Source organism: Chiloscyllium plagiosum, unplaced genomic scaffold, assembly GCF_037043375.1.
Source record: "Chiloscyllium plagiosum isolate Xiang-an unplaced genomic scaffold, Cpla_swu_hap1 HiC_scaffold_3, whole genome shotgun sequence".
Classification (NCBI taxonomy): Eukaryota; Metazoa; Chordata; class Chondrichthyes; order Orectolobiformes; family Hemiscylliidae; genus Chiloscyllium; species Chiloscyllium plagiosum.
The window spans coordinates 76,743,430-76,760,430 of NW_028270141.1; the positions used below are offsets into that span (position 1 = coordinate 76,743,430).

The following is a 17,001-nucleotide window of genomic DNA, read 5'->3' on the forward strand; positions in this document are numbered from 1 at the left end:
TTACAAGGCATTGATTTTATCCAACCAGCTGCCTGTAAGATTCAATGACAGTACTGTTGCTGAATCCAAACCACCTGTCAAGATACTACTCACATTATATTTGTGTGTTTTGACTTTTGACTTTGTTCCCATGAACCACCTTATAAATTCAATCCCTCCACCATGAACACCCAATGGCAACAGTGTGTACAATCTACAATACTTACTGCAGCAACTCACAAAGGCTCCGCATCTTCCAAATCTTTGACCAGTACCACCTCCAACAACAAGACACCAGATTCATGGTAACAACATCAACTGCAAGTTTCCCTTCAAACTGGACACCATCCTGACTTGGAACTATATCCCATTCGTTCACTGGGATTGGGCAAGATCCTGTAACTCTCTTCTGAATGAAATAGCAGGTCTACCGACACTACATGGACTGCAACAGTTCAAAAAGGCAGCTCACCATCACCTCAAGAGAAATTAAGAATGCTGTCTTGCCAGTCAACATTAAAACTCAGAAAATTTGGCCCTTTGTTCTGCTATTCAATATGCTCATGGATGGTCATCCAACTCAGTAACCTGTTCCTGTAATCTGGTAAAAACAATGACTGCAGATGCTGGAAACCAGATTCTGGATCAGTGGTGCTGGAAGAGCACAGCAATTCAGGCAGCATCCGAGGACAGGCAAAATCGACGTTTCGGGCAAAAGCCCTTCATCAGGAATAAAGGCAGAGAGCCTGAAGTGTGGAGAGATAAGCTAGAGGAGGGTGGGGGTGGGGAGAGAGTGGCATAGAGTACAATAGGTCAGTGGGGAAGGAGATGAAGGTGATAGGTCAGGGAGGAGAGGGTGGAGTGGATAGGTGGAAAAGGAGCTGGGCAGGTCGGACAAGTCCGGACAGGTCAGGGGATCGAGTTGCTGGAGGTTAGAAGCTAGGATGAGGTGGGGGAAGGGGAAGTGAGGAAACTGTTGAAATCCACATTGATGCCCTGGGGTTGAAGTGTTCCGAGGCGGAAGATGAGGCATTCTTCCTCCAGGCGTCTGGTGGTGAGGGAGCGGCGGTGGAGGAGGCCCAGCACCTCCATATCCTCGGCAGAGTGGGAGGGGGAGTTGAAATGTTGAGCCACTGGGCGATTTGGTTGATTGGTGCGGGTGTCTCGGAGATGTTCCCTAAAGCGCTCTGCTAGGAGGTGCCCAGTCTCCCCAATGTAAAGGAGACCGCATCGGGAGCAACGGATACAATAGATGATATTAGTGGATGTGCAGGTAAAACTTTGATGGATGTGGAAAGCTCCTTTGGGGCCTTGGATAGAGGTGAGGGAGGAGGTGTGGGCGCAGGTTTTACAGTTCCTGCGGTGGCAGGGGAAAGTGCCAGGATGGGAGGGTGGGTCGTAGGGGGGCGTGGACCTGACCAGGTAGTCACGGAGGGAACGGTCTTTGCGGAAGGTGGAGAGGGGTGGGGAGGGAAATATATCCCTGGTGGTGGGGTCTGTTTGGAGGTGGCGGAAATGTCGGCGGATGATTTGGTTTATGCGAAGGTTGGTAGGGTGGAAGGTGAGCACCAGGGGCGTTCTGTCCTTGTTGCAGTTGGAGGGGTTGGGTCTGAGGGCGGAGGTGTGGGATGTGGTTGAGATGCGTTGGAGGGCATCTTTAACCACGTGGGAAGGGAAATTGCGGTCTCTAAAGAAGGAGGCCATCTGGTGTGTTCTATGGTGGAACCACTCCTCCTGGGAGCAGATACGGCGGAGGCGGAGGAATTGGGAATACAGGATGGCATTTTTGCAAGAGGTAGGGTGGGAAGAGGTGTAATCCAGGTAGCTGTGGGAGTTGGTGGGTTTGTAGAAGATGTCAGAGTCAAGTCGGTCGTCACTGATGGAGATGGAGAGGTCCAGGAAGGGGAGGGAGGTGTCAGAGATGGTCCAGGTAAATTTAAGGTCAGGGTGGAATGTGTTGGTGAAGTTGATGAATTGCTCAACCTCCTGTAATCTCCCCAGTCCCTGTGACCCCTTTAGTTTTAAGAACCAAATCTAACTCCTGCCTGAAAATATTCAATGTTTTGCCCTCAACCATTTTATTTGGCAGAGATTTCCATCAGATCAGTACTGAAGAAATTTTTCATCATCATAGTCCTAAATGGTCGAGGCCAATATGCTTAAACCCATGGTTCCAGATTTATCGGTTAACAGGAACATCCTCTTGAACATTCACCGTGTCTAGTCTTGTTAGAATATTACGGGTTTCTAAGAGATCCTCATTCATTCTTCTAGACTACAAAGAATATAGTTATAACTGATCTAGTCTGTCTTCATATAGCAGTCCTGCCATCCCAGGAATCAGTCTGCTAAACTTTCATTGCACTTGCTCAACAGCCAGAATACCCTTCCTCAGATGAGATCAAAAGTCACACAATACTCCAGGTGTAATCTCAGCAGGGCCCTCTACAATTGCAACAATACATCTCTGCTTTTGTACTCAAATCCTCTTGCATGTAAGCCAATATACAATTTGTCTTCTTCATCACCTACTGCATCTACATATGTACTTTCAGTGATTGGTATATAAAGACGCCCAGGTTTCATTTTGCATACCCTTTTCCCAAACGATCCATTTAGATAATGACATCGCCTTCTGTTTTTGCCACTAAAGTGGATAATGTCAAATTATACTTCATTATCCTTCATCCACCATACATTTGCCCACCCCTAGTTCCTGCAACATTGAATCACTCCTAGCTTCAACAAACTTGCCTCCCACTCAGAGTATACAGAATATCTTAATGATTGTGAGGAACAGTTGACCAGTTGTCAATGTAGATGCCCCTTTGCCTGTTCAGAGATGAGGTAAGAGAAAGTGCTGTTGAACATGTCTCTCTTTATTGTCAGAAGGTCTGGCCCTTGCAACTTCCTCCCTTCACATAACACCTAACTTTCCACAATTCTTGCATTTCACCTTGTCCCTATCCTTCCTCTGCTTTACTTGGGTTTTTAGATCATGTGCCCAGGTGAACTCATTCACAAAATGTTTTAATGGCCCCATTGAGACCCTCCTTCTACATTTTCTGGAACACTGTATCATCCCTACCTGGATTAGGGAACCCTGGAAATTCCTCATATATCCTATACTTTGATTTGACAACCTCAGTTGCAGTTTCTCCATTGTTCAGGGTACTGTCCACTATAGCAGCCCACTGCCCCCTACTTCACTCCACTCCACTCCACCCCACCCCAACCCACCAAATGATTCAAAACTGTCAGTTTTAAAACTCAATACTTTTGTCAATTATTTTTTCAGGGTCTATGTCCATGAGTAATCTTGGCTATTTACTGCACAGCTTTCCAAGACATTGGGGAGATGTTTCACCAATATATGTATACCTTAGAATGCATTTGACGAATTTATTTGCATTTCTTCCAATTTGCTCCAAAATGTGGTATTCCTTCAAGGCATTTAATTTAAAATCACTTGTTCCTTTCATGGTTTGAATGATTTATAGACAGACGTGTTCAGTGTATTCTTTATCATTCCCAATCTAATCCTTGTCTTGTCTTAGTTTGTACAGTGTCTAACAGTGTCTGTCCATTCTAACACAGGTTGAGAGCCCTTAGATCCTGGTCTGACCTTTTAGACATGCTTCAGAATGATATCAATACAGGTCATTATCATCACTTCACTACCCCTCCGTACTTACTTCCTTCTTTAACTCACGCCATTCAATATCCATGTCATTATCATTATGCTGAGTTCCTCTGGTCCATTTTCTTTCCTCATGACTGTTGCACACCCTGCACTTGCTTGCTTGGCCTTTATTGATTGCTCCTCCAAGTACTGCTTATTTTTCTTGAATTCTACTGCAGTTTATACAACTTCATGTGTACATGAATCATACTGGTCTTGAAACGTTAACTCTATTTCCCACTCCACAAATGCTACTAGAGTGCAGAGGTTTAGAAAATCACAGAGTCATACATGTTTGTTCTGTATTTGTTTCATGTGTTCATGCTGTAGATTGACAATTCTCTTTCTCGTATATGTTTTGTTTATTTTCCCTACCAATGCTTTTGTTTGTTTGATTCCAATTGAGTCTCAAGCATTTTTACCACCTTTGTTACAGTCTTCTTATGTTCCTCCATTAAGTATTCCATGAGTGACTGTTGTGGTGCCACTTGCTGTCCGTTTCCATCATGGCTAGATTCTCTCAGTCAAATCCATCTATTAGGACATCCTTCTGTTCCCTATTGTTTGCCCAGTGGTCTTTATGTGTTTACCCGAGGAATGACTTCCACTTACTTCAGAAACAACCGTATGCACTGCATCAACTTTAATATGCCAGATCTGCTCTCCTTATTATGGTTCAGATTCCTGGTCAATTGAAGCGGTGGTCTGTCACTTCAAAGGTCCTATTTAACAGGTGGTATATAAATGTACTCACCCATCCTCTGTTAGTTCTGAGTCCCTCTCTTGTTCAGATCCTGGAGACCTTGTCGATTATGTCAATTATAGTAAGTTCTTCAAACATCATTCCAGAGGCAGATTGTATGAAATATAATAGTTTTCCAAACATATGCAGAGAAAAGTATTCAACTAAGAGAAATCTCTTTGCAAATTTAGTCACAGCAAATATTTATACAGCAATTTCAAGTGGCATTGTCCTCCATGTTTGATTATATTTTGTGTCTCTTCATTTAATTATGTTTTGTGTCCCTTACATTAAAACATTTGTCCCATCCAGAACGAGAGAGAAACAATTTACATAACAAACCTTGGTAATCCAGACAGAAAAGAAAGCTTTAACGCTGTAAACTCTTTTAACGTTTTACTTCCCACATTAACTTCCGTCTGCTACAATCCAATTGCTCCCCACTCATCATTCCTATCATCCACATATTTTGCATAAGAAATGTTTGAGCTTTACATTTCAATTCATGATTACAAGGGATATTTTTCAAAAATAATAAACAAAACAAGCACGTTTATTTTAAATGAAAACATTTTTTATCAAAAATCTCATCTAAAAGTTTTTGCAAATGCCATACAATCTACAACAGTATAAAGCAGGTAGTGTCCATAAAGGTTGGAAGTTAATTACATGAAAGACAGTACAACAGCACAAAGAACAGAATGTGGTAAGTGGCTTTAGAATAATAAATACGATAATTTCTTTATATTGCATTTTACGGAAGCTATTGTTAGATAAGAAAATAAACTCTAAATTAATTTTAAAAGTTAAACTGCAAATTACTAATACCTGCACATATTCTATCCACAACATTTCTTATATTTTACTGAGTTATATAAATATCATTTGAATCCATGTGTAGATAAATGCCATCAGTCAAAAAAAAAATCAGAAGCAGTTACAACGAAACAGGTTGTTGCAATGTTATCATTTTGAGAATTCTATCTAATTTCTCCCCAAACTGTCAAGAAAAAGAAATGCTGAGTTTGCTTCAACTTGAAGTGGCAATCTCTTGTATTTCATTGCTGTATAAATCTGGGCAATTTGGTGTCACTTGTGAAAATGATATGTTACGCAGTGTTGTGGTTCAGTGGCCTGTTATGATGTATTGTCCTTATCTTCACATTCTTGTGGTTTTGGTGGTTCTTCTGACACAGATGTTTTTTCTTCTGCTCCATCTATGATCAATCAAGAATAAGATGAATAAAGAGAAACAAAAAATATATACCGCAATGACTTATTGCTTACAATGTATAGTTGTAAAAACAAATAGTACGGTTTGTTTTGAATGTTTATGACCAATAACCGATGTGAGTTTTGTTGTAATCATAACAATTTTGTCCAGATAGCTCTGAGCGAGGCTGCTTTACCCAGTTATTTTTATTTTGTAAAAGCCCTACTTTTCAAAATCCAATACCCTTGTTAATAAAGTGGTAATGAACACTCATGTTTAATTTGTGGAATTGGTTTATTTATTCTTGTTTATGCCTCTTATTAAGGGAAGTCTTCACAAAAAAAAACCTTATCTCCTAATTTATGGGCTGACTTTCTGAGAACAAATGTTCATTTTTTGTCTCAACAAATTTGTGGATGATGATAGAAGCACCTTTATGTGAAAAGTACTTGTCATTCCTATCAGTAAACTAGTTCTTAGATCATAAGCTGTGCTTTCAGGTGCTGATGTATCATTGTTGGCATTAATATGTGAGGCATTTTGTGTGACTCGCATACTTATTCCAGCACAAATGTAGTGTCAAGACTCCAGAACAAATTTGCTGAAGTTAGGATATATTAATTGACTTCAATGAGACTTATCAAACACAGTGAGAGAGACAAAAAACAGCAGAATTGGCACAACACTCCACTTTCCACTATAATTTAAACTCATGAAATGGTTACCTTTTAATGCTGCATAACCATCCACCTAGCCAGATTACATTGGTCCATGTAGTAATGTCAAGGAATATGATACTTATTCAAACTTTGCATATACACAGAATTTGTAGAGCTGCAGCATGGGATATTGTTGGAAGCCAGGGCTAGTGTAACACTTGTATAAATTGACAATTTAATTTGGCAAATTTATTGAAGGAACTGTAAACTCAAAGTATAATAAAGCTATATAGATGTTCAATTGCTGAAGTCACAACAAAAAGTGAGTGAATTCAACTAGCAACTTTCTCCACCGGACCTCTGTGTTGAACATCAGGTACCAACATCTCAGGGCATACTTCATAGGTACTGGCTGTGTCCATCCCTTGTCCTCAGATACTGGTATAAGAAATATGTCAAACTCTAAGCAGCCTAGTTGTATACTTCTGATTCACTTAGAGGGTTCTTCTGCACCTTGTGCTGCACCAGCAACAATCATTGTAATGCTGCAGCTCTGTGCATTCAGGGGCATGCACACAGCTCATGGATTGATCTGCACCCACATTGCTGGTTTCTTCACATGCTGTCATAGTGCTCAATCACTTGAAACTACCTAGATGCTTGCAGTATCCCTGCCTTGCTTGGCCTTGGCATTTTCCATTTGTCCCCTCACTCGAAGATTCCAGGCTCCTATTATTTCTGGTTTGACTTACCATTTAGCAAAGACACAAAGGCAGGAATTTTGGCATGGTTATTATTTGGCCTCATTCAAGTCAAAGTGCATGGACTTCACTCAAAGTGGTTCCAGCTCTGTAAGTAAAAGGCAGCTTTCATACTAGTCCAGGGGCTTGGATAGTCTGTCAGCTGCTCGGGGCAATCAGAGTCAGGATGCTCTACACATTAGGAGAGAGGTGCCAAATGTCAGGGAGCTCTCTACTCAGCTTGTCCTTTCCTGCCTTATTATGGGAGTCGATAAAGTATGGAGCTGGAAAAGCCCGGCAAGTCAGGCAGCATCGGATGAGCAGAAAAGTCAACATTTCAGATCGGGACCCTTCATCAGGGCTGCAGAGGGGGAAGGGAACTGTGAAATAAATAGAGAAAGTGAGGTGGGACTGGGGAAAATATGGGTGGGATGATGATGGGTCGAAACAGTTAGGGGGTTATTGTGATTGGTCAGTGGGAAGGGTTGAGCAGATAGGTGAGAAGGAAAATGGAACATTGTGCCAGATCTGCTTCCTGCTCCAATGCTGTCTGACTTGCTGATCCTTTCCAGGTCCACATTTTATCGACTCTGACTTCCAGCAGTCCTTACTATCTTCAAGCCACTGCCTTATTGTGGGCTGTTTTCCCCCTGGAGTGAGAGAGAGGCTGTATTAACGGGGATGAAAGTTGGTGGCACAGTCATTGTTGGTGCAGATGGGGAGGTGTCACAAACAAGTGAGTAAGCAGGACAGAGGCCCTGCAGAGTTAGAGCAATAGAGGGTTGGAGTGACAGCAAGTGAATGAAGATGTTGTAGGCAAGAGCAAGGGTGGTAGAGCATGAGCCTTGGTGGGAGTATCAGAGTGTGAGCTATCGGAGAAAAGATAGTGAAACTTACCCTGGCAGAGTAGAGAAGAACATTGACCTTTTTCCTACATTTCCTGACCATTCCTTCAACCCAAATGATAACCTCAGACCAGGCTGGCATGCTCTGGTGTTGTGGTCTCCTCCTCTGGTTCTGGGGGACGATGGCATCCCACTTCTGCACCACCCTATCCAGCAGGACCTTTAGATGTGCCCACAAAGTGAAGGGCACTGATTTCTCCATCTGGATATTGAGGGCAAATATCAAGAACCAATAGGTTTTAAAGATAATGCAAGGGATGCCAGTTAATTCTGGAATACCCTGGCAGTGATAAGATATTCTGGCATCAACACTTCCTAAGATCGAGCTGGAAATGAATATAAGAGATGCCATAGAGGCAGGTAGGTAGTTTATAAAGCAAGTTTGGTAAGACACAGTGCAAATATTTAAGGCTTTGCAGTAAAAAAAACTTACAAAAAACTTGAGAGACCTCAAACTTAGCCAATAAAAAATGTAAGATTCAATGCAGAGGTGGTATTTTGATTCCAACATGACTCTCCTTTGGAGTTCCAAAGAAGACAATGCTAACTGTCAGACTTTCCTGGCTGCAATCTTTACCTGTGTTTATGGATAATTCTGACAGCTTGTTTGGTAAATCAGCTGAATTGACTCCTGCTGGAGAGCCAAGGATATCAGGTAAGGCATTTCTACGGCCTGCTCGTCCTGATGAGACAAAATCTGTGACACCAGGCTCCACATCAGTCATTTCGGAGTCGTCTCTTCATAGCAACAGCTGAAAGAAAATTGGGAAGATTGTGAAATCATGGCACTTAACCTTTATTCCACTTCCCACCACTCCTCCCACACCCCCACTGAAATTTTAAATAAATACAGCACTAACATGTCCCAGAGCAGTGAAACTATAATAGCCTCACCCACAAGGAAACCAGCAAGGCTGGCAAATGAGACATACTGGGTCTGATATTTCTAGTGGACGAGTATGACCTGTAGTTCATTTCTATATATTACTATTTATTTTACTGTTTTTGCTCTCTCATAAGCCACAGATGACACATCCGTTTGTAATAATTGTTTCATATTCAACTCATCTACATTCACTGAAGAGATATAAGATCAGATTTTGATTTCATGCGAAAACCTAATTTGCATCATTCCTATTTTGTATTTGTCAGTGGCAGATTCGCTATCACACAGGGACTCAAATGAGATGTGGAACTGTCCATCCCTTGCAAGTAAGTGGGATTATTTGTTGTTATGGGAAAACATCCTTGTCAAAGGTAGTAAATATTCAATCGAAGAAAAATTGCCTAAGTAGCAGGAACTTGTGAGATGGATGTGGAGCTTATAGTCTGGGTCACTCTGCTCATGCAGTCAAAGCAACTAACAAAATCTTTATTACACTGTTCTCTGTTTCATATGTGCTTGCATATTTCCTCAAGTCAATCCAATGCTTGGTTATGAGGATACGTTTCCACTGCAAATAAAAAATGTTTTCATTAAATGCCACCTCAGAAAATAATATGTTAGCTGGAGAGATGAACAGCAATTCAGGTTTCAAACTGAAAAGTTTAGAACATCTTAAGAAATAAATTAAAATATATAATACTTGAGGGGTATTAGTGGTCATATTTCTTATTATGATTTACCAGAGATATATTTCACAAGATAGAGTTTCTTCTTAAAACAGTTCATAACTATATCAGCTAACAACGTTGGCAGCTTTATTGGTACTCGCAGACCTTTTCTTCCCATTCATTGCAGGGTTAGAAACACGTTCTGAATGCAAAACTATTTCAGAATCCTCTTTCATGTTTGCTTCATATGGCAGAAGGCCCTTTTCTTTTGATATTAATACCTGGCTTGAAAACCAAGTGTGACAATCACACGAGTTATCCAACTAATTCAGCTGCCATAGGGAGAACAATTCTACTTTCTACATTTAACAAGGTATAAAAGAGGTTTTATTGACAGGCTTATAAATGCTGGTAAATTTAAAATTCTTACAAATTCAGCTTGTCCATGATTATCTAGATTGTCTGCCCAATGTTAGTAAAATGCCAAATGTTTTTCTATGTACGTGGATCTTTCTAAATTTCAATTATACTGGCTAATTAAAGTGACGCAAGATCACTTCAAACCTAAAGCTGAACTTTGAAGTATTTGCTTCCTGCACAGTCAAACCTGGCTTACAGAAATGCAGTGGAGCTTGTGTTGAAAAAAAATTCACATCTTATCTTATTACAGATAAATTAGTTGAATTTCTCATTTCAAGATCGCGACTGAAAAGGTTTCTGGAATCAACTGACCAACAATCTTAGTTCTACTTTACAAAGAACAATCATGGCATTATCATATTGTACTAGCTCAGTAATAGCATATTGATCGTGGATTTTGATATGTGAGCAGAGAACACTGAAGATAATTCTACTATTGTTATCATTCCTAAGTTGCAAAACACCAACGTAGCTTAGGTTCACTTAAAAATATTACCAGCAGAGGTCACTGTTCATTTAAAAAAACAGAATAAATGACTCGCAATGGCAAATGGTGGTTTTAAAAAATACCACTCTGAAAATTCAAAATCCCAAATTCTGTCTCTAATAGTATTCCCACAAGAAGATTATTTCCAAAAGCATCACTATACTTGGAAAAGAGCACAAAATATGATACATTTAAAAAAAAACATCATTATTGACTTCTGACTCTTCCTGGCTCCATAATAAGCAAAAAACTAAAAGCTTGGCTTTCAGGCTCAGCCTCCAACAGTCCCTGAGTTGGTTGCCAAGTGCCTGACATTATCGACTGTATGTTGTGGTTTGTTGCTAATGATCAAGGTTTGTGTAAAGATTTGTAGCTTGGGTGCCGGTTGTCGTGGTTGTGGGGATGTTCACTGAGTTGGGAAGTTGATTTGCGTCCCCTGTCTAGGTGACATCTCCAGTGCTTTGGAACCTCCTGTGAAGTGCTGCTGTACCGTGTCTTCTGGAATTTATTTGGTTCCGTTTCTGCTACTTGCGGTTGTCAGTTCCGATTGCTCATTGTAGTGGCCGATATATTGGGTCTAGGTCTATGTGTTTGTTGATAGATGGCACTCATCCATAGACTCCATCAATTAGCATACTGACCTGGACCCAATATACCGGCCACTACAACAAACAACTGGAACCCGCAATCGGAAGTCGCAAGAATGGAACCAAATAAATTCCAGAAGACACAGTACAGCAGCGCTTCACAGGAGGCTCCAAAACACTGAAGATGTCATCTAGACAGGGGACAAAATGTCTGCAAATCAACTTCACAGCTCAACGAGCATACCCACAACTACAACAGTTGCTAATGAATTTTGAAATGGCCTCCAGCACCACACAATAACATAAACAAAGAATCTAAAACCTGTTTCAGTGTGGACCTAGATGCATGCATGATTAACTGGAAAATAAAAGGGGGTAGAGCGCTTCGGATATAGAATGTGTGCATTGAACATGTGGACAGTGAAGTTCTCCACTCAGAGTACAATTTGTGTCCCTGACACACTCAGTGCTTCCTCCAGGCTGTGTTCAACATAGAAGAACACTGATTCATCAGCTGAGGGAGGACACTATGTGGTAATCAGCAGGACCTTTCCTTGTCCATGTTTGACCTGATGCCATGAGACTTTATGGGTTTCAGAGTCAATGTTGAGGACCTCTAGGGCAACTCCTTGCTAACTGTGTGCCCCTGTGCCATGGGCTCTGCTGGGTCTGCCCTGGCAGTAGGACAGGACATATCCGGGATGGTGATGGTATTGTCTGGGATATTGTTTGCAGAGGTTTCTTTGCCCATGTGTGACCTGCTGCCATAAGATGTCATGAGATCCAGCATCAACATTGAACACTCCCAGACCAACTCTCTCTTGACAATGTGCCACCAAGCTGCCACCTCTGGTGGATTTTTCCTGCTATTGGGACAACGATGCCCAGGGAATGGTGACATCCAGGACAATGTTTGTGAAGTATGATTCTGTAAGTATGACTATATCAGGCTGTTCTTCACTAGTCTGTAAGACAGCCCTCTCTCTTTTTGGCACCAGCTCCCATATGTTTGTCAGGTAGTTTTTGCAAGATGGGCAGAGGTGCATTTGTTATTGTAATTTAAAAGTGATTTTGTTAATACTGGGTGATTCATCTGGTTTCAGTCCTTGTATTTGATTTTTTCATAATGAGATATGAATAAGTAGTGTGCTACTCATTTCGGAGGGCATTTAAGGGTCAACCATATTGCCATGAATTACTGTCACATACAGTAGTACGTTTTCCACTCCTACAGAATATTAGTGAACCAGATGAGACAACCATCTACAATAGTGTCATGTTCATCCTTTAACTAGCTTTGTTAATAAGTTACTATGATTTATTAATTGAACTCAATTATTCATTTCAATTTATTATCTGAATTCAAATTTCACCATTTACCAACAGGGATGGGGGGTAGGAATCAAAACCATGTCCCCAGAGTCTTGGCCTGGGTATCTTGATGGCTTATTCAGTGACATTGCCACCATGTCATCCCTATCCTAAATACCAGTAACCTGAGTAGCAGGCCCTTAAAGTGGCATTAATTTCCCACCTAAAGTTCCCAATTGGCAGAAGTGTAAGCAGGTTCTCTGCTTATCTTAGCAGCACCTGAATAAAGAGGGTGTAGATGGGACATTGTCAGTGTAAATCACCCACAACTCTCCTGCCTGACTGAATCCCCCTTGTCCCCAAATACACAATGGCGAAGTGCATTAAATCACAGCTCATGTTTTAGACCAGACAATGAATAATGTACCATTCTTACTCTTCTCACTAGAAAATCTTAATATTTCAGCAACATTCCATAAGAAATCAGTTGTACATGGGCCAAGATTTTAACGCAAGTGAACACAAAGAGAATAAGAAATGCTGGAGATCACAGTAGCTCAGGCAGCATCCATAGAGAGAGAGAGCAAACTAACGTTTCGAGTCTAGATGACTCTTCATCAGAGCTGAAGTGAAATGTGGAGGGGGCAGCATTTATGCTGTAGTGAGGCAGGGGGGCTGGTTGGAATGCTGGGGAATGAAGGATGTTGGTAGTTCAGATTAAGTGATTGGAATGTGAGAATGGTATAACGATAGGGTGTCTAACTGCCAGACTGGAAAGAACAGACAGTCCCATTGGAGTTTGGGGGAGAGAGTGTAGCAAGCAAAGCTGAAAGAAAGGGAAGAAATGGGTTCACTCTTTGAAGGTGTTGAACTCAATATTAAGCCCAGAAGTTTGTAAAGTGCCTAACCTGAAGATGAGAAGTTGTTCCTCTAGTTTTCGCTGTGATTCGCTGGAGTATTGCGGCATGCTGAGAACAGATAAGTGGGCATAGGAACAGGACACTGTGCTAACATCACCGACTACAGGAAGGCTAGGGTCATGCTTGCGCACAGACCAGAGGTGTTCTGCAAAGCAGTCACCCAGTCTGAATTTGATTTCTCCAGTGCAGAGTAGGCTACATTGGGTACAGCGAATACAATACACAAGATTGGAGGAGGTACAGGTGAAATGCTGCTTCACCTGGAAACACGGTTTAGGCCCTTGGATGGTGAGCAGGATGGAGGTGAAGGGACGGGTGTTACACCTTCTGTGGTTACATGGGAAGGTACGGTGGGGGTGGTGGGGGTGGGACCGATCGCTGTGAAATACAGAAAAGAATGTGAGGGGTACATATGTTTGGTGGCACCATTCTATTGGAGTTATATGAAATGGTGGATGGCATCAGAGGAATTGTGGGTGTAAGTGGGCAGGGTCTGGACAAGTGGAGAAAGAATGGAGTTAAGGTCGGAGAAAATGAGCTCAGTGGGATAGGAACAAGCTGACACAATAGGTCTACCAAGGCAGTCTGGTTTGTGAATTTTGGGAAGGATGTTGGAATGGGCCTGTCTGGGGTTGGGAGACTATAAGGTTGGAGACAATGGGGAAAGGATTCCCAGAGGTAATGAGATTGGTGACAGTGCAGGCAACAATGGATTAATGTTTAGATGTGGAGTCATGCTCTGGGGCGCGGGGCGATAGGAAGAAGTGTCTGAGAGCTGGTGTTGAACCTCTGCAAGGTGGCGATCAGTGCACAAAACTACAACAGCACCAACTTGGTCAGTGGGTTTGATAACAAAGTTAAGGTTGGACCTGAGAGAACAATGTGTGGAAATTTCAGAAAGGGACAGGTTAGAGTGGGTGAGAAGAGCATAGAAAGTTAGATGGTCAATGTTACACCAGCAGGTTTCAATGAAGAGATTGAGGACTCGTAAGAGGCCAGAGGAAGGGGTCCAAGTGGAGGGTGAACACTGAAGGTGAGTGATAGGATCAGTGAAATGAGGGGGGAGTCCTGCCCAAAGAAGTGTGCATGGAGATGGAGATGGCGGAAAAACAGCTCCCCCTAATGGTGATCCTGAAAGGTGGGGGCATATGTGTATGAAGCTGAGGCCTTTGCTGAAGACAGTACATTCAGCCTCAGAGAGGGGAAGGTCAGGAGATAAGGTCTGAGACTGGATGGAGTAAACTCTTGGGAACAGAAACGGGTGTCATCTGAGGGCTGAGAAGGGATGGGCAAGAAGGGAGGGTAAGGGATCAGCTCTGAATGACAGGTCCTAGAGGGGGAAAGAGGAGGGAAGCACAGGAGAGGTGCTAGAGCTGATGAGCCTTGAATCCTGAAGGAAAGAGAAAAAGTCTTTTGTTGAGGTGACAGTTGAGATGAAGGATGCAGTGAAATGGAGGAATGGCACAGCTTGGAGAGAAGGTGAATCGATGTTGCTGCAGAGTGGAGTCGAGTTCATCACCTTCCCTTTCTTTTAGCTTTGCATATTATATTCCCTCTCTCCTCTCCCCCCTGTTCCATTCTGTTCTTTCCAGTCTGGAAGTTAGACACACCATTTTTCTGCCATTCTCGCCTTCCGATCACTTAATCTGAACTATTAGCACCCTTTCTCCCTGAGTATTTCAACTCCCACTGGCCCTCACTATTGCAGAAATGCTACCCCCTCCACACTTCACTTCAGCTCTGATGGACAATCGTCTCGACTCGAAACATTTACTTGCTCTTGCTCCATGGATGCTGCTTAATCCATTGGGACCTCCAGCATTTCTTGTTTTCAATACAGATTCCAGCAACTGCAGTAATTTGCTCCGATATTGATCATCAAGAGAGTTTCAGGTTTCATTGCTATAAAATCACAACACAAAGTAAATTGGAGATTATATTCATAAAGAGTTCCAAAAAACATAAAGTAAATAGATAATTCCCACTGCATTTGCATAAATTCTGATGTGCATTCAAATGTATTTGAGCCTTCATTGGAAAAATTGTAGTGTTGAAGGAGTAAACAATTAGCTCCAATCATTGGTTTGTTAAGGTCTTTTCACTGAAAATGATTTAAGATGTAGTGCACATATGTCTTTTCACAAGATTAGGTGATAGAAATCAGTGCTTAGGCTTGTTTTCACATTGAAATCCTAATGTGAATGTCTCTCTTTGGAAACACAAGCTGACTGTCTGGAGAACTCTGAAACTAGGTCAGAAAATTTGCATTTTAATGCCTGATTTAAATATTAGTGAAAGCTGCCTGTTTAATGGCTACATCAGAATTACATCAGTACTAGTTTCCTAACGATCCATTGAATACACTCACAACTTGTCACTTGTTTTTTGTTTCCTCTTTTAACGGGTCTCAGTGCAGGAGAATGGAGCATTTTCTAATTTTAGGCACTGGGTTTGGTGCAGAGTAAAAAAATTTTCTTCTCTGCCCTAACAAACATAATACATCAACATCAAATGGCTCTAAAGTGTAAAGAGAACATGTGTATTCTGAATCTTGCTTTCTAATTTGAAACCTTAAGGTCTCAACCTCAACTTCACTTACTTAGTTCTCTTCTCTGCAATGTTACCACTCCATCAATGTCTTTTTTAAGTGTACTGTGCCTAATACCAATATAGAACAGAATATGATGCACACCCCCATCCCCCCCCGACTCCAGCATGCGAGAAGTTCAGAGTTATGGCTTAGGTATAGTGGGTCATGTGATCATGTGGGAAAATACAGACCGGAGATTCCACACCTTTTCACCTTCCTCCAGTTAAATCAAGGTTGGGAAGGGTAGCACTTACTTGGCGAGTGCTCAAGTGAGAGTACCGGCTGTTTCAGGACATCATTCCATTGTCAGTGATATTCAGCTAGCATGGGTCCTAACATACAGGGAGGTTACCTAATAGGCTTTACAGTGACCTACTAGGATGGGTCCAATACTCTCAGTCGAGAGTGTGTTGCTGGCAAAGCACAGCAGGTCAGGCAGCATCCAAGGAACAAGAGAACAAGGGCAAAAGCCCTTCTTCGGGACAGACATTTCCAGCAGCACACTCTCGACTCTAATCTCCAGCATCTGCAGTCCTCACGTTTGCCAATGTTTTCAGGCCCAGAATCAGGAAGAAGAAGGGCCTGCAGGAGCTTGTTGTCAAATCCTGCCCTCACAGGCTAGCAAGTCATCTGAGGGCCCACTTACCTGCCTCTGGAATATCCAGTGTCAATCTTCTGGGCAGGCCACATTAGAATACAGGTAGTGCCCGCTGCATCCAGTTGCCCTTAGGGGTGAGATTTCAGCTGCAGACATGGCAGTGCAGCAATTAAACATCTCTGGGGGAAAGACATACCCCAGCACAGAGCTCCTGATGCCAATTGGGAACTTTATTCCAGGTTGGGGGGAGAATCAACATATTCTGTAGTGGCATGCCTACTGTCCACATTGAAAGTCCAGGGATAATTTTTAAATTGGACCTAACCAGTGATTTACATGATGTAGAAACATCAAATGAGATAGCACAGAAGGAGGTCATTATGATATCCTTAAAGATTGAGACTGGGAAATAAGAATGGTGAGACTGGGAAATAAGAATGGTGAACCTGGAAATGGCGGAGGAGTTGAACAAGTACTCTGCAGCAGTTTTCATGGTAGATGACATTGGTAGTATTCCAAAATATTAAATAATCAGGCACTAAATGGTGTAGGAAATAAATGCAATAACTATCATTTGAAAAAAGTTCTAGGGCAACTAATGGGGCTAAAATTGC

At 41.9% G+C, this 17,001-nt stretch overlaps 1 protein-coding gene across 7 annotated transcripts in view; it reads right to left on the reverse strand.

Annotated features, from left to right (window-relative positions):
• Positions 1 to 4,955: 4,955 nt before the first annotated feature.
• pkib (protein kinase (cAMP-dependent, catalytic) inhibitor beta) overlaps positions 4,956 to 17,001 on the reverse strand; it is an 81,112-nt gene continuing 69,066 nt past the window's right edge. For 5 of the 7 annotated variants that reach the window (XM_087976085.1, XM_087976088.1, XM_087976069.1 and 2 more), the window contains exons 2-3: positions 8,498 to 8,672; positions 4,956 to 5,620 (exon numbers count right to left, since the gene is read on the reverse strand). In XM_087976085.1, coding sequence (XP_087832211.1) covers positions 5,541 to 5,620; positions 8,498 to 8,645 — 228 coding nt within the window. In that variant the 5' untranslated portion in view covers positions 8,646 to 8,672 and the 3' untranslated portion in view covers positions 4,956 to 5,540. Of the gene's footprint in view, positions 5,621 to 8,497; positions 8,673 to 9,299; positions 9,379 to 14,973; positions 15,102 to 17,001 lie in introns of those variants that run through there. The other 2 variants (XM_087976074.1, XM_087976082.1) reach the window with 2 other exon arrangements.